General features: G+C 61.8%; 1 protein-coding gene across 11 annotated transcripts in view; it reads left to right on the top strand.

Annotated features, from left to right (window-relative positions):
- Nucleotides 1-20059, top strand: part of PWWP2B (PWWP domain containing 2B) — a 28602-nt gene that overhangs the window by 1535 nt on the left and 7008 nt on the right. Inside the window, exons 1-6 of one of the 11 annotated variants that reach the window (XR_002725149.2) lie at nucleotides 7-199; nucleotides 7268-8931; nucleotides 9343-9408; nucleotides 10562-10824; nucleotides 10955-11014; nucleotides 12300-12417. Coding sequence is in view for 2 of the 11 variants with exons in the window: in XM_023185796.2 (XP_023041564.1) it covers nucleotides 75-199; nucleotides 7268-8915 (1773 nt within the window). In the remaining 9 variants the exon portion in view is untranslated. Of the gene's footprint in view, nucleotides 1-6; nucleotides 200-7267; nucleotides 8932-9342; nucleotides 9409-10561; nucleotides 12418-20059 lie in introns of those variants that run through there. The other 10 variants (XR_002725148.2, XR_002725145.2, XR_002725147.2 and 7 more) reach the window with 10 other exon arrangements.

Raw genomic sequence — 20059 nt, 5'->3', positions numbered from 1 at the left:
CACGCGCGGGGCTGACCCGGCGGCGGCGGCGGCGGCGGCGGCGGGGCGGGGGCGGCCTGGGACGCGGCGGGAGCATGGAGCCGCGCGCCGGCTGCCGGCTGCCCGTGCGGGTGGAGCAGGTCGTCAACGGCGCGCTGGTGGTCACGGTGAGCTGCGGCGAGCGGAGCTTCGCGGGGATCCTGCTGGACTGCACGAAAAAGTGAGCGGGGGCGCGGGCCGGGACACCCCTGGGGTCCTCCCCCCCCCGCACCTCCCTCCGCCGCTCGGAGACCCGGGACCCGCCTCTGGGGTGGGGGTGGCGCGACCCTGGCGCCAGCTTTCGGTTTCTGCCGAGCCCAGGTTCCGGGGCGCGCGAGCGCGGCCGCCACTCGGGGGGCGAAAGTGGTTCTCAAAGTCGTCGCGACTTTTCGGGGCGGGCTCTGGGCCGGGCCCGGGCGGGGGGCGCGGGACTGGGGTCCCGGAACTCCACACATCTGCCATAATTAACGCACTTTTCTTTGTTTAGACCCACTGTTGAATTCAGCTGTTGGCAGAATTGTCGTTAAAACGGGGGAGGGTCAGATGCCCCGTGGCCTTGCCCTGGCAATTGCTCACAGGTGGGGGTGCCCTGTCGAAGGCCATGGGCCCCTGGCTGCTGGGAGTGACTCCGCGGCTGAGGTTTGGATTCAGGGAGAGCAGTTGCGCCCAGCTGTGCGTTTTAAGAACAGTTTCAGGCCAGGGAGCCCTGAGTCATGGGGACGTAAAGAGGTACAAGCTGTGGGAGCTATGGGTACATTCCCTGGGAGCCCTGGCTTCCTGGGTGGGGGGCGCAGGGCAGGGCGGGGCGGCTCCCCCGAGCGACACCTGTGCACCGGCTGCAGCGACCCATGCAGTGCAGATGAGCCTCCTGGACACCATGTCACATGGCAGGGAGCTGTCGCTGCCAGATCAATGATTAGGCATGAATCAGGCTGTGGCCTCGCTGCGCTCCTGCAGGGCTTTCTTTTGAAACTGGAAGCAGGAAAAGGCTCCTCTTGTAAAGGCCCAACTTTTTCCATCAGTGGAGCCCAGATTTTTGCCCAGTGACATGAATTAGCAGAGAGGACCATGTTCCTTCCACAATTATTTCGCAGACGTTATCTCTTCATTAGATGTGCCAGAAGCCATTTATCCACAAGTCATGTGATTTAACATATGGCTCCCGTGTGGCTGTTGCCCGCTCCGTGTGGGCTATCGCTGGGAGTGCACGGGCAGGACGGAGCGACACTCAGGGGCTGCAGAATCGCCACTTGGGAGCTGCCATCCCCTCCACCGTCAGTCTCAGCTTCCTCCAGCAGGCAGGGTTGGGCTCGGTCCTGGTCCGAAGGGCCGCACCCTTGCCAAACCTGCACCACCTTGTCTGGCCTTTCTTCCCTGGAGAGGGGCACGAGCAGCAGCGGGTCGCCCCATTTCCTGGGCTCCTTGACTCAAGACAAGGGAGGCTGAGAATATCTGCAGTGGCCTTGGGCTCTCTTCCCTGAAGCCCATGGCTAACCTTGTTTGCAAATCTACACCACCACCTGCACTTCATGGAAAAAACCAGGCCCGATGGGACCCCCGGCGTGGGAACTGGCAGCTGTAGGATGCATGGGTGTCAACCCTGCCTGCCACGTTCAGCTGTAACCAGAGCCGCCCACGGAGCCGGGAGCTAGGCCTCTGCGGGCACAGCCACTTAGCAGCCGCCCTTGCTGCCTTGGGCTGGCCCCCTTGTCCTTGTGGGGAATCTGAAGGTAGAGCAGGCTCCCCGACCCTCAGTCCTGAGGCTGTCCTGGAAGGACCCCTGCCCCCTCCCTTGTCTCCCCTGTGCCTGAGTCTCCAGCCGGTTCTCTGCCCTTGTATTCTGAGTCTCAGGGCTCCTGTTTCCAGCTCTGCCTTGGACCACAGGGTGCTGACCTGCCTTCCCCAGGTGACAGTTTCTTGTCAGGGTGTGGTGCCCACCCTTATCCCTCACGTGTGACAGTGGAGGCCCAGTCCCCAAGTGTGGGTGCTGACTCGCAAGAAAGAGCTGCTGGGAGCCCTGTGACAGGTGTCCGCCCACCTCAGGGAACCTGTGGGTCCCAGCGCAACCGGCGTTGTGCAGATTCTGTTGAGCGCAGGAGGCGGGCAGCCAGGCACCTGTTCAGAGCAATCCCATGGGAATGGCGGCCCCGCTCACACAGGCGCCGGGATGCAGGGCTGAGGTGGGCTCAGCAGCCGGTGTTTATTGTCGGCCGATTTGGGAGATGGCATTATCTCCCTTGTTTGCAAAGCAGAGGGGAGAGGGGCCTGGCAGGTGGGTGGAATTGCCTGGCCTGTGCCGGAAGGCCATGTGATCTGAAGCAAGATTCTCTTGAGTATCAGCCTGCGTGTACATCCGGGTGAGTTCACTGCACACCTACTGTGTGCCAGGAAGTGGGCTGAGCCCGGAGCAGGCGGCTTCCAGTGATCTTCCCCGCGACTGGGCCAATGTGGTGATTCCTTTCAGAGCGCTGATGACGCAAGCCTTGCCCTGACCTGCACTGTTTTGTGGGTGATTTAGGTGTATACTTCCAGTTGAGGATCTTGGGTGGGGTGGCCCTGGCTGAGGGGTGGCTGAGGACAGATGAGGCTCCAAGAGCGGAAGGGCTGGCCTGCCCCCAGGGCCTCCTGACTCCATCCCTGAGCTGGTATTTATCGGCCTCCCCCAGTTGTGGGTTACCTATGGTTCCAGACACAGACTGCTGGAAAGGTCAGGGGACCGTCCTCTGTGAGCCACACCCTAGCTCAGACACCCTAGCTCCCACTGAGAACCCCAGACACTGTCTGTCCCGGCAGAAGGGCACCCTGAGCTGTGTCCTGGGCTCACCTGTCGAGGTGGAGGCTCCACTGCTGGGGGCCGCTCTTGGGATGATTCACTCAACAACCCAGCAGGAGCACCGAGCCAGGGCTGCAGTGGTGACGGGATGTGCCCTCTGCCCTTGGGGAGGGAGAGGGACGCAGGCCTAGTGCATTGAAGGCCAGGGCACCGGGAGGCCTGGCTAGCATGGCTGGTCTTAGGAGCGTCTCAAGGGGGTGGCATCTGAGTGAGTGGGTAAGGAGGGTGTGGGGTGGGGACCGGGCCTTGTGCTACTTGGGGAGCCCCACAGGGCTTAGAGAGGGACCATGCTGATGGCTCATAAACCCTTGAGTCCAGGACACCCGGGCTGGCCGTGGCCACCTGGCCCCACCTGTTCTCCCCTGGAGATCCTGGGGCAAGTGCCCACAGGGTGAGGCAGGCTCCGCTTGCGAGGCCTTGGAGGAGGTGCTCCCTGGTGTCTAGCCTGTGGCTTCCCCTGCCAGCCTGTTTTCCCTAACTCCTGAGAGAGGTGGCCCCAGGAGGCCCCACTGCCCCCTGCAGGCCTGACTCACCCACCCGTTTCCCGCATGCTGTCCTGCTGTGGGGAGACTGCAGACGCTTTCTAGACTGACACGGGAGCACAGCCGAGGTCTTGGGTGCCAGACTCAGGTTGTCCTGGGCTGCACTGAGGCTGCCTGTTCCTGTTCCAGGAGCCACATTTTCCTTACCTCTTTAGGCCACAACAGGGTGGCCTTTCCTCATCAGAAAGCAAGGAAGGAAGGTCCAGGGCGAATGTGGGCCCTGGAGGGCAGACAGGAGGCTGCCATGTGGGCATCTGCCATCTCGTGGCCCTGGTCTGTAGAATGGGGAAGCCATGGGGAGGCACCGCCAGTGAGTGCAGGGGGCTTGGGCAGGCAGCCAGGGCTGTGCTGCTCCCGGCCACGGCCCCGGGCCGACTTCAGGCCTGGGCCTTTCTGGGAGTTTGGCTGAGCCTGACATCCAGGCGAGGCCCCAGGGCCGCCATGGCCGAGTTAAGGCTCAGCCACTTGTGTCTGGCTGAGGACCTCAGGCCTGGTCTCCAGGACCCCCGTGTCCTTGCCGGGGCGCTGCTGTGCCATTAGGAATGGCACTGTGGTACTTTTTGCTTTGGGGTCTGGTCCATTCTGCAATTAGAGACTCCTGGGCATCTCACCCCTGCCTCAGTTTCCCCAGCCCTTTCTCAAAGCAACGGTTATTTGTTCTATCCCTGAGCTCGCAAGGATGCTGTGTGAGGCTTACTTCACGGGGCCCCTCACGTGTCCTCTTCCCCACAGGCAAGGCCCAACAGGTGGCTCTAAAAGGGCAGCCTGGACCCAGCAGGGTCATCTGGCTCCAGGGCCACCCCATCTTCCCACCTGCCAAGGCTCGGTGTTACTTGTGGGGCACAGCCAGGCCTGCGGGGCCCTGTCCCTAGGGGTGGGTGTGTGGGGAACCACACTGGACCTGTGCACTTCCAGAAGGACCGCTCTTCACATCCCAGGGTCCAGGATAAGCCCCTGAGGATTCTTCCTGTGCCAGCACCATCCTCATGGCTGGAGGCAGCAGACCCCAGCCAACGCCCACCCGCTCAACCTGGAGGCATGTTCCCTGGTCTCACCGGCCTCGCCGGCCACTCTGAAATGGGAAGACTGTGATCTATATCTCATGGGGTTGCTCAAGCAGGGCAGGAGCCAAGCAGCAGCCGGCGGCCCTGCTGTGAGCTTTGCAAGATCCCAGGGGCTGGGTTCCCCCATCCATTCCAGCCTGGGGAGTGAGCTGTTCCCACCCTGTTTACCCACCATGCGTTGGGGTGTGGCCTGGGCAGGGCGGCAGCTCCAGGAAGGAAGTACAGCTGCCTGACGTGCCAGGGTCACCGGCCATTTCTGCAGGGCTGGCTTGTCCGGTCCCTGGGCACTGATGCAGGTGTGACTCAGGGTCCCAAAGGGGATGGCAAAGCGCAGGCTGCACCCCACCCGTTTGATCTGCCTGGGGGGGACTAACCCCAGCCCTGTGGCTAAAGATCCTGGGGCAAGGGGTGGGGCTGGCTCCATTTGTGGGGCCCTCCTCAGGCTCCTGGCACCTTCAGCCCAGTCCACAACCCCGTGTGATCAGGGTGCCATGTTCCGCAGCCCTAGCAGGGTTGCCCCCTCCCTCTGACTGTCGTAGCCACTGTCCTCTGGCAGGGATACTTCTGCTCCTTGGGGGGCCTTCTTTTTGCAACATCCCCTCATTTGCCCTCATTTGAGGCCCTTTCATGGGGTGCAGTAGGTCCTATGGAGGGATTCCTGGCTCCCCCAACAGCAAGGGGCCGTAAGCACGCTGACCCAGAAGCTCAGGGTGCCTGCGTGCCCCAGCGGGCGTGTGCACCAGTGTGAGGAGTGTGCACGCACATGGACGTGCTTATGTCACCACACGAGGTTGGTTCTCAGAATGCTTAGCTTGTGTTCAATGCTCACAAGGTGCTCGTGGAAAATGACGAACTGGCTGCTGATTTGCGCTGTGGAGGCCAGTCCTGGCTATGAGACCAGGGGACTTGGAGACACCAGCCTGGAACCCTGGGGTGGGGGTCGGATTTGGGCAAAGGCGCATCTTCTGTGGCTTAACTCTGGCAAACCTTTTCTGTAAGTGAAAGTCGCTGGCTCGGGTGGCCCCACTATGGCCTGGCTCACAGATAGTGTATAAAGGAGCCTGGGGGCTGTGCTATGTGCTGGTAAAACTTTCTTCACAAACGCTGGAGTGGCCAGGTGTGGCCCGCTGGCCCCGGGTGCATGGGGTCTGTGCTCCTCGGTCCTGGCACCAGCACCTGGCTGGGGCTGGTGAGGGTGCCGCCCGGGATTGGCCTCAGTGCATCATGCCCTTAGGCCCGTGTGCCTGACTCTCCTTTCCCGAGGAAGTCTCAGCCCATCAGAGTTGGAGACAGCCTGGTTCCCATGGCTGCTGCGGGGCTCAGTGAGACCCTGTGCACAGGGGGCCTGGCCCGCACTCCGGAGACACTCCTGCCGTCACTAGCCCATGGCTGCAGGCACCACAGCGGTGCTGGGCCGGAGAAGAATGGGGCGGGTGGGGCTCACTGTGACCACCCCCACCCACCACAGAGCAGAACCCCCTGCCCCGTGTTCATCCCCTCACAGGCCCAAAGGCCACTGCTGCGCCCTCCCAGCGAGTCGCAGTGCTATCTTGCTTTTCTGTCTCTTTCTTTCCATCTCTCTCTTTCTCTGGTTTAGCTAGAGCAGTCCTGAAAATTGCATTCCATTTGTTACAAGTTACACGTGTTCACTGTGGAAACACGCGGACTCCGTGGCCCTGTCTTCGGTGGTTTGTGGTAACATCAGCATTCCCAGAACTGGTTTCCTGACACGCTCACAGTGGCTTCTTGGGCGGGATGAGGCTTGGGGACATTGTTGCACTGGGCCTCGAGAATGATGGGGCAGCCGGGTGTCTGTGCAGCGAGGTGGCCTGCACTCTAGGACGTGAGCTGCCACCGGCTTCTGATGACAAATCCCCCAAAGCCACACACTGTGCTGGGTGCTGCCCGTTAAGTGCAGGCTGCCTGGCCCATCGAGTCCCAGGATGAGAAGGCCTTTACCTGGGATTGGTGGCCTGGCTGTGGCAGCCGCAGGGCCTTAACTGTGGCTCCCCCAGCAGTGGCTGCTCCTGCCCCTTGTGCCCCTTCCCCCCCTTGTATCCCTTCCCCCCTTGTGCCGCTTCCCTTGTGCCCCTTCCCTTCCCTTGTGCCCCTTCCCTCCCCCCGTGCCCCTTCTTCTGCAGATCGTGTGGCCCGGTGGGGGAGGGCCTGAGGGTGCCAGGCAGGCAGGGAGGCCTTCCAGGTTGTGTGGGCAGATGGGGATGAGGTCTCTCTCGGGGTCACTGAAAGCATCTGGGCTACCTCCAGAGGGCTCAGCCCTGGGCCACATGCAGCCCCACCCCAGGCACACGTCATGTACCTGGAACCCTGTTCCTGCAGGACAGCATTCTCCAGGGGCTTGCATTGGGGGGTGAAGGGTCACCTGGCCCTACGGGGTCTTCCCTGAGTCCCCCAGCCCCTCGGAGAGGAGAGGAGGGAGCAGCTGAGCCTGTGAGCAAGGGGCCTGAGTTTTGGGGCCCAGGGCCACGGGCCACGGGCAGCCAGGTCAGGCTTCCTGGGAGCATTCCTGCCAGGGTCCACATGTCCCCCGGGGCCATGGACTGAGATTCGGAGCCTCTGTGCCTCTCAGGCCAGGGAAGCAGCCTCCAGGCTACATGCTGCGTGGCTTTGGAAGGCTCATGCCTTGCCCTGATGTGTGCAGCCCAGGGTGCACATAGCGGGCGTGGGCTCAGGGCATGGCTCGCTGCCCGGACCTGCTGGAGCATTCATGGGTTGGGGGCCTTGGCTCTGGGTGCAGGTGGTGGGTGTGCCAGGGTCCCTTCTCACTGTGGTTTCTCTCTCTCCATTGCCAGGTCTGGCCTCTTTGGCCTGCCCCCGTCAGCTCTGCTGCCCCAGGTCAACGACCCGCCCGCCAACAACAGCCATGGCCGGGTCCCCGAAGAGGGGGACGCAGAGGTGATGCAGCTGGGGTCTGGCTCCCCACCTCCTCCCCACGGGGTTCAGCCCCCTGAGACCACCGGTCCTGAGCCACCCCCGCCCCTCGTGCCGCCGCTGCCCGCCGGAAGCCTGCCCCCGTACCCGCCATACTTCGAAGGCGCCCCCTTCCCTCACCCGCTGTGGCTCCGGGACACGTACAAGCTGTGGGTGCCCCAGCCACCGCCCAGGACCATCAAGCGCACCCGGCGGCGTCTGTCCCGCAACCGCGACCCAGGACGCCTCATTCTCAGCACCATCCGCCTGCGGCCGCGCCAGGTGCTCTGTGAGAAGTGCAAGAGCACGCTGAGCCCCCCGGAGGCCAGCCCTGGACCCCCAGCCGCGCCCAGGGCCCGCAGGAGGCTGGGCAGTGGCCCGGACAGGGAACTCCGCAAGCCGGAGGAGCCAGAGAACAGCGACCCCATGACTGGGGCCACGGCCAGGAGGAGCAAGAGGGAGAGGCGAGAGGAGGACAGGGCACCGGCAGAGCAGGTCCCGCGGAGCCCGGTCATCAAGATCTCCTACAGCACACCCCAGGGCAAGGGAGAGGTGGTCAAGATCCCCTCCCGCGTGCACGGCTCTCTGGAGCCCTTCCGTCCCCAGCAGGCCCCCCAGGACGATGGCAGCCTGGACCCTGAGGTGCTGGACAGAGAGTCCCGGGACCGGCCGTCTGGCGCACCCTCGGCATCCATCCCCAAGCTGAAACTGACGCGGCCCGTGCCGCCCAGCGCGGACCTGCCGCCCCCCAAGATCCGCCTGAAGCCCCACCGCCTGGGGGACAGCGAGCACGAGCCCGTGTACCGGGCCGAGCTGGTGGAGGAGCTGAACGGGTACCCGCGGGCCAGCTCGCCCGCGCCCTGTGCGGACGGCCATGCTGGTGGGCTGGGGGACTTGTCTTCCGGAAGTTCAGGTGAGGACGATGACTTCAAGAGCTGTCCCCAGGGCGCACAGGGAGGTGAGGACTTGGCTTTTCTTGTCAGCTGCCCTGAGGGGAGAGCGGACTGTGCCAGCGAGTCAGCGTGCAGCAGCGACAGCCTCGACGAGGCCAGATCGTCCGGCTCGGAAGGGACACCGGCAGACACGGGTGACCTCTCCCCTGGCCACGGCGCGTCGGCGCCCTCCGCGTCCAGAGAGGCTCCCCAAACCGTGCCGCCCCTGACGGTCAGGCTGCACACACAGAGCGTGTCGGAGTGCATCACGGAGGACGGCAGGACTGTGGCCGTGGGGGACATCGTGTGGGGTAAGATCCATGGTTTTCCTTGGTGGCCGGCGCGTGTTCTTGACATCAGCCTCGGCCAGAAGGAGGACGGAGAGCCGTCTTGGCGAGAAGCGAAGGTCTCGTGGTTTGGTTCTCCAACTACGTCGTTCTTGTCTATTTCAAAACTCTCCCCTTTCTCTGAATTTTTCAAACTGAGATTTAACCGTAAGAAGAAGGGGATGTATCGGAAAGCTATAACCGAGGCTGCAAATGCTGCGCGACACGTGGCCCCGGAAATCAGGGAGCTCTTAACCCAGTTTGAAACGTAACTGGTTCCCTGACCAGGTGAGTGTGCCAGCGGCAGCCTCCTTCCCCCGGCCGGCCCAAGCTCACACCTGTGTCCAGGCTGTGCCTCTGCTCTGAGCCCTGAGGCCCAGGGAGCCACTGCCTGTGCTCCTCAGCTCCCTTGCTCGGGGCCCCAGGCATCTGGAAAATGGTTGCCCTCACTGATAATGTCATCTGCGCTTCTGATTCACACAAGAGGCGCACTGTGAGGAGGCCGGTCACCACCGGTGCTTGTTCAGAGCACTAAGTGAGTTTGTGTGTGGCAGCCATTTTTCAAAGGCCAGAAGGGAGATTCTCATGCTCTCCTTAGTTGTTTGGAGTCAGGGATGTGGTTTGACTGGTCCTGGGGAGGGGAGAGCCCGGGTTGGGGCCCTGTCAGCAGAGAGCAAACTCTCACTGCTTTTCCCAAAGATCAGAGTGGGAGCCGCCTCCTGCACACGATGGGCCATCCCAGGACATCGAAGGAGGGAGGGCGAGGTGAGCTTCCCACCCTCAGATGAAGACCCCACCTCGACTCCCCAGACTGGCCCAGCCCTGCCCCCACCAGCCCCGAATCTTCCTCCTGGGTCGGTGCGCACTCCACGGTCAGCAGGCTGTGTGCGTGGCCAGGCGCCGGGGACCCAGGCCATGTTCCTGGGGACAGTGTCTCACTCTCGGGCTCTCCTAGGAGCACTTTGTAGAGTCTCCAGCCAGGCCTTGTGTGGATTCCTGTACCCGGGGGGCACTACGCTGTGTGGAGGTGTGGGGGTGTCATCTCGTGGGGCTGGGGGAGCCACCTGTGTCCCCGCGGGTCGCTATGTGGGGCATCTGGAGCCTGCCGAGGGGCTGTTGTCTGCGCTGAGCTTCTCAAGGCCGCTCTCCCAGCTCCAGAGGCCTCCCAGCACCTCCTAGATGCCCTTCCTGTCTCCCCGGCAGGAGAGGCAGGCCAGGGAGGACTTCTCTCTGGGTGGGGCAGCTGGTGGTCCTCTGTGCTCTTATTCCTGGCTCCATAGCCTAATTGCCACCTGGATGCAGAGATTCCAGGGCCGGGGGCTGTATGCAGAGGGCAGGGGCAGGGCTCCGCCTAGGCCTTGGTGACATCTGGTGACCTTGTCTGCCCTGGCCACCTGCCCAGAGGCCCTAGAGCTTCCCAGGTGACAATCCTTGGGCCTTAGCCTTCGGTGGGGGTGGGGACTGGAGTGCCTGGGTGCCCCTCCACTGCTGCACCCTGCGTATTGGGGTTCTGGGTGGAAGCAGTGATGAGACACCACTGTGGTCAAGCCAGGGTCCCCAGGGTCCCCAGGCTGCCCGGCTGCTCAGGCTCTGGCCTGGCCTCACCCGCTCCCTCCAGCCACCTGGCTACATCTGCCTTGCTGTCCTGAGGCCAGGCACAAACGTGGCTGCTCCCCCGACCCCAGGAACCAGGCCCTTTTCTGATCAGTTCTGGGGCCTTGGGGCAGAGGTGGGGCAGGTGCCGTGTTGGGGAGTGGGTGTGGGCGCCGCCTCTCAGCTCGAGTCTGGGGAATGTGTAAAGCCAGAGCACCATCCTCTGAGGGGTAGGAGGAAGGTCAGAGGACTCCCGTCTGCTGTCCGGGGGCCTCCCCGAGTTCTGGACTCAGGCATTTACAGGGCATGACGTCTCCCCTTGCAGGACGTCCCCAAGTGAGGCCCGAGGCCTTGGCTGGCAGGGAGTGCCCAACCGGGAGGACAGGAGGACGCAGTCTTGCAGGCTCAGGGCCGGCTGTGTTTATCCGGAAGTAGAGGAAGAATCTCACCAGACGGGTTTGCCTGCCTCCACGGGGGGCAGTGCCTGCGCTCGCTCGGGGCCTGCGCCCGCACGGGGCCCGCGCCAGGACCAGCCCCCTGCTCTGGGAGTGGGGGTGCCAGATCCTTTCAGCACCAAAGCGCAGAGTGGTGCGTGCCTGCTTGGGTTTTTGGTGTCTCGTGGGGCCTGGGATCTCCTGCCCTCTGTGGGGTTGGTGGTCCCTGGGGGACACGTTTGCTTTGAAGTGTCAGCAGTGCACCTCTGGTCTGCTCCTTGTAGGGGAAATGCAGGGGTACCTGCCTTTCCTGGGAAGGGGGACCCGCCAACACCACCATGAAGGTACACCTCCCTGAGCAGAGGCTGAGTGAGGTGTGGGGCGCTGGTGGCCATGCCCAAGGGAGGGGCGGGAGGAGGAGGCTGGCATGGGGGCTGGAGCTCGGGCAGGGAGGCCTTCTGGGGAAGGTCGTCCTCCCAGTCCCCGCCCACTGGCCACCCTGGCCTGGCCCCAGCGGCTCCTGCAGCCACCCAAGGACGAGGACAGCTGGGCGGTGCCGGAAGCTTCCTGAGGTTTGTGGGTGTCTGCTGCCCGAGGCACTTGTTGGGGAGCAGTCACCGCAGGCACAGCGAGATCTGCTCCGTTGCAGGGTCACTGAGCCCAGCATCTCCCCGTGAGAGGCCCCTCACTCTCAGCTTGCTGCGGGGCTGGAGGCTCAGCTGAGGGGCGGGCAGATGCCACACAGACCACAGGGTGCCAGGGCACTGGGCCTGTGGCCGGCGGTGCCAAGAGGCGGCCTGGCTGGCACAAGGGACGGGCACATTGGCCTCAGCAGGGGCCGCGCCAGGACGTATGCCTGGCTGTGTGGCACACTTGGGCACCCCTTCATGTGAGGTCCTGACCCAGGTTCACCGAGGCTGGGCTGGCCTCCTGTGCAGGAAGAGAGGCTGTCGGGCCTTGTCCCAGCCGGTCACCTGCTGTTGCGGTCTCAGTGAGCTGATACCTGTGAGCCTGTTCGTTCACCACTCTCCGGGTGACAACAGGACCCGCCTCTGAGTGAGCGGCACTCCACCCTGGCGGCCATGGCTGGCTCTGGGACCTGTGAATGGCCTGTGGCCGCTGCCCTTGGAGGTGACCACTGTGCCTTCTCAGGCCGGCAGGAGATGCCATTCCCTGGGACTTCTCCTACACCCACAGGTCCGGGGCAGGGGCAGGTGGTGGAGACCAGGCTCTGGGGTGACTGTGCCTGGGAGCAGCCTCCTGCATCAGGTGCAGCCACTGGACCCGCAGAGTCAGGGGCCCAGCAGGAGCTGCCTGGCCAGGCTTGTCCTGAAGCTGGGAATGGGGACACAGAGAAGGCAATCTCGCCCACACCCCACCACTGCCTGGGCCCACCGAGCCTGAGAGGGGAAGGCAGCTCCTCCCCAGTGTGAGCCCCGGGGCCTCGGGCTGGGGTCCTGCCCCCGTCCAGGCTCAGGGTCCTCTCTCTGCTCCCCTGGTCTCTCCCTCACCACCCACCCGCCTCTCTACTGAGGGCCAAGCACTCCACTGGACCCAAGCTAGAAGAGGGGGCGGAATGGGGAGGGTTGTGAATCACCACTTCCCAAATTAGTGCATAATCACACACAGGAACTGCTGAGAAGGAAGGGAAGAGGGGCTGGAAGCAGAGCATCCAGCGAGAAACCTGGCCTGGACTGGGATCCGGGAAGGCTTCCTGGAGGAGGTGGCAGGAGCCAGGCTCTGAATGGTGAGCTAATCAGGAGCTGATGGGGCGAGGGTGGGGGTGAGTGTTCTAGGCAGCAGGAGGGCAGGGCATGTTCCAGGGGTTGCGGAGGTGGGCAGAGGCTGACTAAGGGCCTGGTGGGTCAAAGCACAGACTGTGGGTGCTGTTGGAGAATTACAGACAGAGGAGTGAGATGGTCTTGTTATTATTTGTCAGTTAAAAATAAAACGAAACTTAAAAAAAATCTGATAGCTTTACAAATAAATAAAAGAAATGACCTCCAGCTGTGAGGACAGGGAGCGTGGCGGGGGACGGGGGAGGCTGGGCAGTGTGCAGGTGTCACTCCTGGAACTAGGGGAGCCACCGTCTGTGCCCTGATGGGGCCCCATCCTCAGGGGTGCCTCCAGTTCTCGGGAGGCGCCTGAGGCCTGGCTGGAGGCATCTCAGGAGAAAGCTCAGAGGCGGGTCAGGCAGGGGGCTGGGGGCAGGGATCCGCATTCACTGGGGACCTGGGCCAGGACAATGCCCGGGGTCGGGAGGCTCCACAGACCGCAGCTCGGAGGTGGGTGGAGATGACAGGTGACTGGACGTGTGCGCTGTGCGGGAGCAGGAGGGAGGGTGGCGGAGAGCGGGTGACACTGGCCAGCCCTGTGGGGAGGACCTGAGGGGCTCGGGGCCTTGCCCGCCCTGTACCCCAGCACCACTGCAGATGGGAGAGGGGCGTGCCCAGAGGGGCGGCGGGCTGCCTGGTGTTCTGGGAGCCGTGAGGGCCGAAGGGACACTCGGTCCTGGGAGCCGTGAGGGCCAAAGGGACATCCGGTCCTGGGAGCTCTGAGGGCCAACAGGGGCACTTGCTCCTGCACAGGCACCTCCTGCTCTGCCCTGTCGTGGCCGGGGCAGGCCGTGCTCTGCTGACACGCAGACTAGAAGCTGGGCACCTCCCCAAAGTGGGGACTCGCTCTCCTGGTGTCCCGGCCTCTTGGGCAAGGGGGAGATTTCACAGGTTCCCAGACAGTGCAGGCTGGACGGGTCCAGGGGCCCAACCCTTTCCCCTCCTGCTCTGGCAGGAGACTTTCGGGGATGTGCCCAGCACAGCCTCTGTCAGCAGCTGGGAGCACCGGCTTCTGTGCTACTGAACGGCCCGTGTCCCTGGGATCATCCTTGTCTTTTGTGAGTTTCCTGTAGCTGCTGTAACAAACCTCCATACACTGGGGCCCTGAGACCACAGGTGTTTGTTCCCGCGCCTCTGGGGGTCAGGAGCGTGAGTCAAGGCGTGCAGGGCTGTGCACCTTCAGCTCCGGATGAGGAGCTCTCTTGCCTCTGCAACTTCTGGGGGTCCAGACGTCCCCCTCTCATGACCACGTCGCCCCAGGCTCTGCCTCCATGGGCATAAGGCCTCTGCCTCTTCAGAGTACCCTGGTGGCATCTGGGGACCCGCAGATAGGGCTGCTCATCTCAAAACCCTCATTTAATCACATCGCAAACATCATGTCGCAGAAGGTGCTGTTCCCAGGCTCCCGGGACGAGGAGCACCTGGTCTCATTCACTCCGCATCTCCAGTGCCGCGTGTGTGGGCAGTGTGGGCACCGCCCAGGGTCTCCGCATCTCCAGTGCTGCATGTGTGGGCAGCGTGGGCACCGCCCAGTGTCTCCGCATCTCCAGTGCTGTGTGTGTGGGCAGTGTGGGCACCGCCCAGGGTCCACCCCCGCCTCTCGTCCGACAGAAGGGAAGATCCCAGGGAGCAGGGGTGGAGATGGGCTTCAGCTCAGGGGTCTGTGGGGGCGAGGGAGGGGCTCATTGCTCCAGAAAGGTCCATGGTGCACAGGCCATGGGGGCAGCATGGGCCACTTCTGACCTTCAGCTTCGTAATGTTGATTTCTCCTGGGAAATAAAGATAATAATCGGAAGCTGCCCAGCACCCGGCACTGGAGTGCTGAGTCGGCCGGAGCAGCTGCCGGGACCTGGAAGAGTGTGGTGCTCGCTGGAGTCTGGGGCAGAAGCAGCAACGCCGCCGTCTCCAGGCTTTGGCTTCTGATGTATGTTTTTCTTTTAGAACAGCATCCTTGAGCTTCCTGCACAAAACTTGCTTTTCTCTTCCTCCAACTCTAAATAAAAACACTCTTCTGCTTCCAAGGACGGGTTTCTCAGTTGACTTCCCTGCTGACTTCCCACTTCCCTGCTGACTTCCCTGCGTTGATTTCAGGGAATTCAGGTCCTACGTGAAGGCTGTAATTATTTTGTTCCAGAGGGAAACAGAGGCCTATAATTCTGAGCCTGCTGCAGGGGCTCAGGCCCCACCCCACCTCCTGGCTCCCAGCAGCCTTGCAGCCGGTCCCTGCTGCCTCCTCCTGGCCAGCAACTTGGGCATTGAGGCCGTGTTGGGGGGACAGGCGGGCAGGTGCCAGGGAGTTTGGAGTTGCTTCTCGGGGGGGGTCAGGTGCCTGGGACTTGGGGGACTTTCCCAGTGTCGGGGAACGCTGCTGGAGGCCCCTGCCCATCCGTGCCTTCAAAGCCAAGCATTGTGCCCACCTCCGGTGAGATGCCCTAATGCCATGTGGACCTGTTGCCAGGCATCTTAGTTGCTTCCTGGGTCTCACCTGCAGCTCCAAATCCTCGCCCCTGACCTCACCGGGCTTCAACACCTTGGACAGGGCATGTGCCTCGTGTCAGAGGATTGGGAGTGGAGGGATGGGACTTCCTCCACACCATGGGGCTCGTTCTCTCGTCAGAACCCCTTTAGGGGCAGTGGGGGCTCCTGCCCGGCAGGAGGCTGTTCTCTCCTGGAGACCCTGGGGTTGGCTGTAGGCTTGGGGTTGTCAGCCTAATCTGTTCAGGTTCACCCAGGTGTTCACTCTGGGGCTCCGCCCACCGTTGGTGATCACTTTAAGATTTGCTCTTTCGTGAGGGATTATGAGGTGCTGGCCCTGGTCTTCATTTACTCACTGGAATTCTTGCAAAAAAACCTCTTTCCTTACCAGCTTTTAGTGGCACTGCACCAAGACTTGTGGCCACCCCCCGCTTGCAGAGTTCTTACGGAGGCCAGGGCAGATGTGGGGGCTGGTTCCCCAGCCCCTACCAGCGAGGCCGAGGAGTCCCTCCTGAGCGTGTGTCTCATAAAAGCGCACGTGCTTGCTGACATATCCGGTCAGGTTCGATCCATCCAAGCGCTATTCTGTCCATGCTCAGACGGTACCATCTTGGGTCAGCTGACAGAGGCCAGCGTCCATGTCCTGTGGTGACCACAGCAGCCTGCTGGCGGCTTTGCCCCCGCCGTGCCACGTCATCTGGGCTCACTCTGTGCATTTTCTGGCTCAGGCCTGAGGCAGCCACGTTCCTGGGAGCCCTGCTTCCTGCTGCCTGCTCCTGGGGCTGCTGCTATTTCGAAACCTTTGCAGTCGACACAGCTAGGATTCACTTTTGTGTCTGATGCCAGAAATCTTGACTCTTAATGTTAACACGATCCATTTTATAGATGTAAACGTTAATATATGTATATCAACATTTCATATAGCTGTGTAAAATATTTAAAATATAACAATATAATGTCACATATTACTGAAATAATATATATAATACTATTATGATACAGTATGATGGTTTAGGAAGAAAAGCACCCTGACACCACCCACCAAGGAGGGTGCCCGCAGGCGTCCTGGTGGGTGGTGCGAGCGAATGCCTGAGCTCGCCCTGCCCGTCTTTTTGTCCCGGGGTCTGGCCCTTCGGGCTGTGTCACACCCTCTCTCTGCAGCCAAGTCATGACCTCGGAACGCATTTCGGCATCTTCGTTTCATTCCCTTTCTATTTTTAGAGACTCCTCATTTTTTAAAATCTGCTGTGATAGGATTCTGTGGGCCCCTCTGCGGCCCCAGGTCTGCTCCCGTCCTGGTCTCCCCGGCTTCCCGTGGCCACATCTGGGCAGGGCCCGGTCGTCCTTCCGGGCTTCCAGCCTGAGCAGGGCCCCACGCCGGCTGCTTCTCCCCGCCCCTCGCCTCCTTGTGATGTGCAGAGCTGTGGGATACACCCAGCTCCCTCTGGGGACTCCGGCTGTCCCAGTCTTTTCTCCAACAAGCTGTGGGGAGGGTGTGAGCTACCAGCTTTCTCACCATGGAGAAGGCGTGGCCCAGGCAGGGAGGTGCTGGTGTCGTTGGGGCCTCAGAGACAGTGGGGTGGGAGAGAGGTAGGTGAGCGTGGGACTCCGACCCCATGTCCAGGTGTGGGCTCTGCGGGCTCCCAGGCAGGTGGGGCCCCAAGGCCTCCAGGTTCCTGAGGACGCCTCGTGTCCTCGAGGCCTCAGCAACGTGGAGCAGCTGAGCTCAGCTCCATGAGCAAGGGCCACGCCAGGAAAGTAGGAGAAACATGAGCAGCGGCCAGTGCTGCTCCGGCCTTGGAGTCCGTGTCTCTGCTGCTGGGAGAGGGAAGGCCCTTGCGAAGGTCACTGCTGCTGTTCGGGACAAAGGGCCCATCCAGGCTGTTTCCTCCCAAGGCTCGTTACGCATTTTTCTAATGAGGATAGTGGCTGATGGATGTTTACCGACATTTCCAAAGGTTATGCTGTTGTTGATGGAGAAGGACTTGGACAGTTTTAATGACCTCTTGGGGCTGCGTTTCTTTTCAGGGAAGCGTAGTTGCCTTTGATTTGAGCCTCTTTCAAATCCTAAAATGCTGCATTAGAAGGGGTGGACAGAGCAGGTTCCAGGCATGGCGGGGACCCCACTAGTGCCACAGCACCTGCTGTGGCCCCTGCGGATCCCCCAAACAGCCCTCCTCCTGACCCGTCTTGCACACAGTGCCTGGTGACTCCCTAGAAGTTTGGGGGGACCCCCCGGGGGCAGGACGCATAGGTGGAGCTGCTGCAGTCCTAGGGTCGGCCTCCTCCCTGTCAGCTGTGGAGCGGGTGGCCCAGGCTGCCTTATCACAGCTGCCTCTTCTGAGAAATGGAAAACGGTATTTGTAGGAATGCGTTTCTGTGACCGCTCTAATCCTGGCGAACGTTTCTCACAGGAACTGTTCAGCTTGCCATACGGAATCTGCGGGGTCGGAGGAAGTTATTCCAGGACTGAGAAAGTGAAGCCTCATGGTTTGGAGGCACTGATGCGTGGCTCTGTTTAGGAGTCACCGTCGGTGCCCCTGGCAGGTCTCAGCTGGTGTTGGGCTGGGACCGTGTCAGTGGGGCCTCTGAGAGCCTCCTGGGCTCTGTGGGACTGTGAGTCATGTGCACCTTGACCGACTGCGTGGATGCTGCTTGCACCCCAGGCCGTCTTCCAGGGGCAGGACCCTCTCCTGCCACCCCTCGCCGGCTCGTGGCATCTCAGTGGTCAGCGGCCTCTTTGTGGATTTAGTCCATCTTCTGCTTTTCACTCATCTCTCAGATCCTGAAGCATCAGAGTCCTCCACTTTTGTGGGATCCTGGCTTTTTGCTTGTTCTTGCTTAGCATGCCCACAGATGCACACGCACATGCATGCACACGCATGAACACACATGCACACGCATGAACACGCACATGCATGCACGAACATGCACACATGAACGCACACACATGCACACTCATGCACACTCATGAACATACACCTGCATGGACACACATGCACACACACGCATGCACACGCATGAACACGTGCCCACACCCCTGTACTCACACATCTGCATCTGCTCATGCTCGTGGACTCCTGTGTATGCACCTGCACATGGACACGTGCACTCCCGTACCTACACACCTGCACACACACAGCTTAAACAGATGTCCCTGCTGCGAGTGCCAGTGCACAGTGCTGTCCTGGGCCCTGGGATGGTACTGCCCACCAGGTCTCCATTGCTTCATCTTGGGGTGGGGCAGTAGGTTGAATCATGTCCCCCAAACGACACGTTCGGGTCCACCCTAGTCCCTGTGAATGGGATCTTATTTGGAAATAGGGTCACTGCAGATGGAATGAAGTTAAGAGGAGGTCGTACTGGTTCAGGGTGGGTCCTAAATCCAATGATTGGTGCCCACATGAGAAGAGGGAAATTTGGGTGCAAAGACTTGGAGACACACGGAGAACGCCTTGTGGAGACAGAGGCAGAGCTCACAGGGGTGCATTCGTGAGCCCGGGAAAGCCAGCAGCTTCCGAAAGCAGGAAGGACCTGTTGTGGGCAGGTCCCTCCAGCGACCTCTCAGCAGGGCTGGGATGGGGGCACATCCCTCCCGCCCTGCTGTGGTCAGGCAGGGCCCATGGGGCGCCCCCTTCCTGGCAGGAGGAGCGGCAGGGCTGACATCGTCCCCTGCGCCCTGGGCTCTGCAGGCTCCACTCCCTTCCCTGTCCCCTCCCTCTCTGCCTGCCGGCTGGTGGAGGACGGGGGTTGGCAGCCTCTGTCCCTCCGTTTGACTGGACAGCCAACTTTCCTGGGGTTGGAGGGTCTCCCAAGCCGGGTCTTTCTGGTGTGTGTGGTGGCAAGAGTCAGTCCCTGCCACGCCCAGCAGCGTGGTGTGAGTCCTTCTGGGGACAGCGGAGAACGCACGATGTCTGTGACACTCCAGGCTTCCCCCGACCCTGGGGGTGCTTCCTGGGACGGGGCCTGGGGCTGGGGCTGCTCTGGGCGAGGAGGTTGTGATGGAGCCCCCAGGGCAGCTAGGACACAAGAGGTCAGGAAATGGGGATCCTCCTGTGCACCCCAAAGTCAGGCTCCTGTATGGGGTCAGGTCACCTCCCCGAGCCTGGGACACCTGGGGGCGGCGGCCGCCAAGTGAGGGACTGAGCCTGTTTGTGTGTGATGTGCTGCGATTGCAACCGGTGGCCTCTTCTGACCTTTGGGATGGTGACCCATGCAGACAGAGGCAGGGCACAGGCACCCCTTCCCGGCCACCGCCTGGCACCTCACCGCCGCGTGCTCCAAGGGACCGTAGCTCTGGGACGTCGATGTCACTGAGCTGAACTCAGCTGAGGGCAGCCAGGAGGAAATGTCCCGGAGTCTCCCTCATCCCTCCTGCCCTGGGGTCTTCTCTGGGCCTGGTACGGCCCTTGTGCTGGAAGGCCCGGGGAGGCAGATGTACCCCCCAGGCCAGGCTGGGCCTTGGCAGAGGATTCCTTGAGCCCCGCCTGCTGCCCCTGCACTGGCTCCCTAGAGGGAGGCACACCCGAGCTGGGGGGCTGCCTGGGGGCCAGCGTGGGGAGAGCCGGGGCCTCCACTGCTTGGGGCTGTGTTGGTTCTCTCTGGAGACCCTCAGCCTCCTGTGCCCCCTCGGACGTGACTGGGAGATGGTCCAAAATGCAACTTCTGTTTGATTTGTGTTTGTGTCAGTCTTACTATATATGTTCAATTTTTAAAAGTAGAGTGGTCACATGCAGTATGTCATGACAAGAATTCACCTTCGTATTTCTAGACGATGTACTTCTACTGCTGCTTGATCCTTGAGTTTATTTAGACGTTAGTTAAGGGCTTTTTCTATGGAAGATGAAGAGGCTCTCTCTCCTGTTCGTGCCACACACACCCACTCACACACACACACCCACTCACACCCACTCACACACACACATCCACTCACACCCACACACACACACCCACACACACCCACTCACACCCACACACTCACACCCACTCACACCCACTCACACCCACTCACACCCACTCACACCCACACACCCACTCACACACACCCACTCACACCCACCCACTCACACCCACACACAC

Source organism: Piliocolobus tephrosceles, chromosome 9 (genome assembly GCF_002776525.5).
Source record: "Piliocolobus tephrosceles isolate RC106 chromosome 9, ASM277652v3, whole genome shotgun sequence".
Lineage (NCBI taxonomy): Eukaryota > Metazoa > Chordata > Mammalia > Primates > Cercopithecidae > Piliocolobus > Piliocolobus tephrosceles.
Note: the sequence above shows the minus strand (reverse complement) of the source record. Positions and strands in the feature narration are given on the sequence as shown.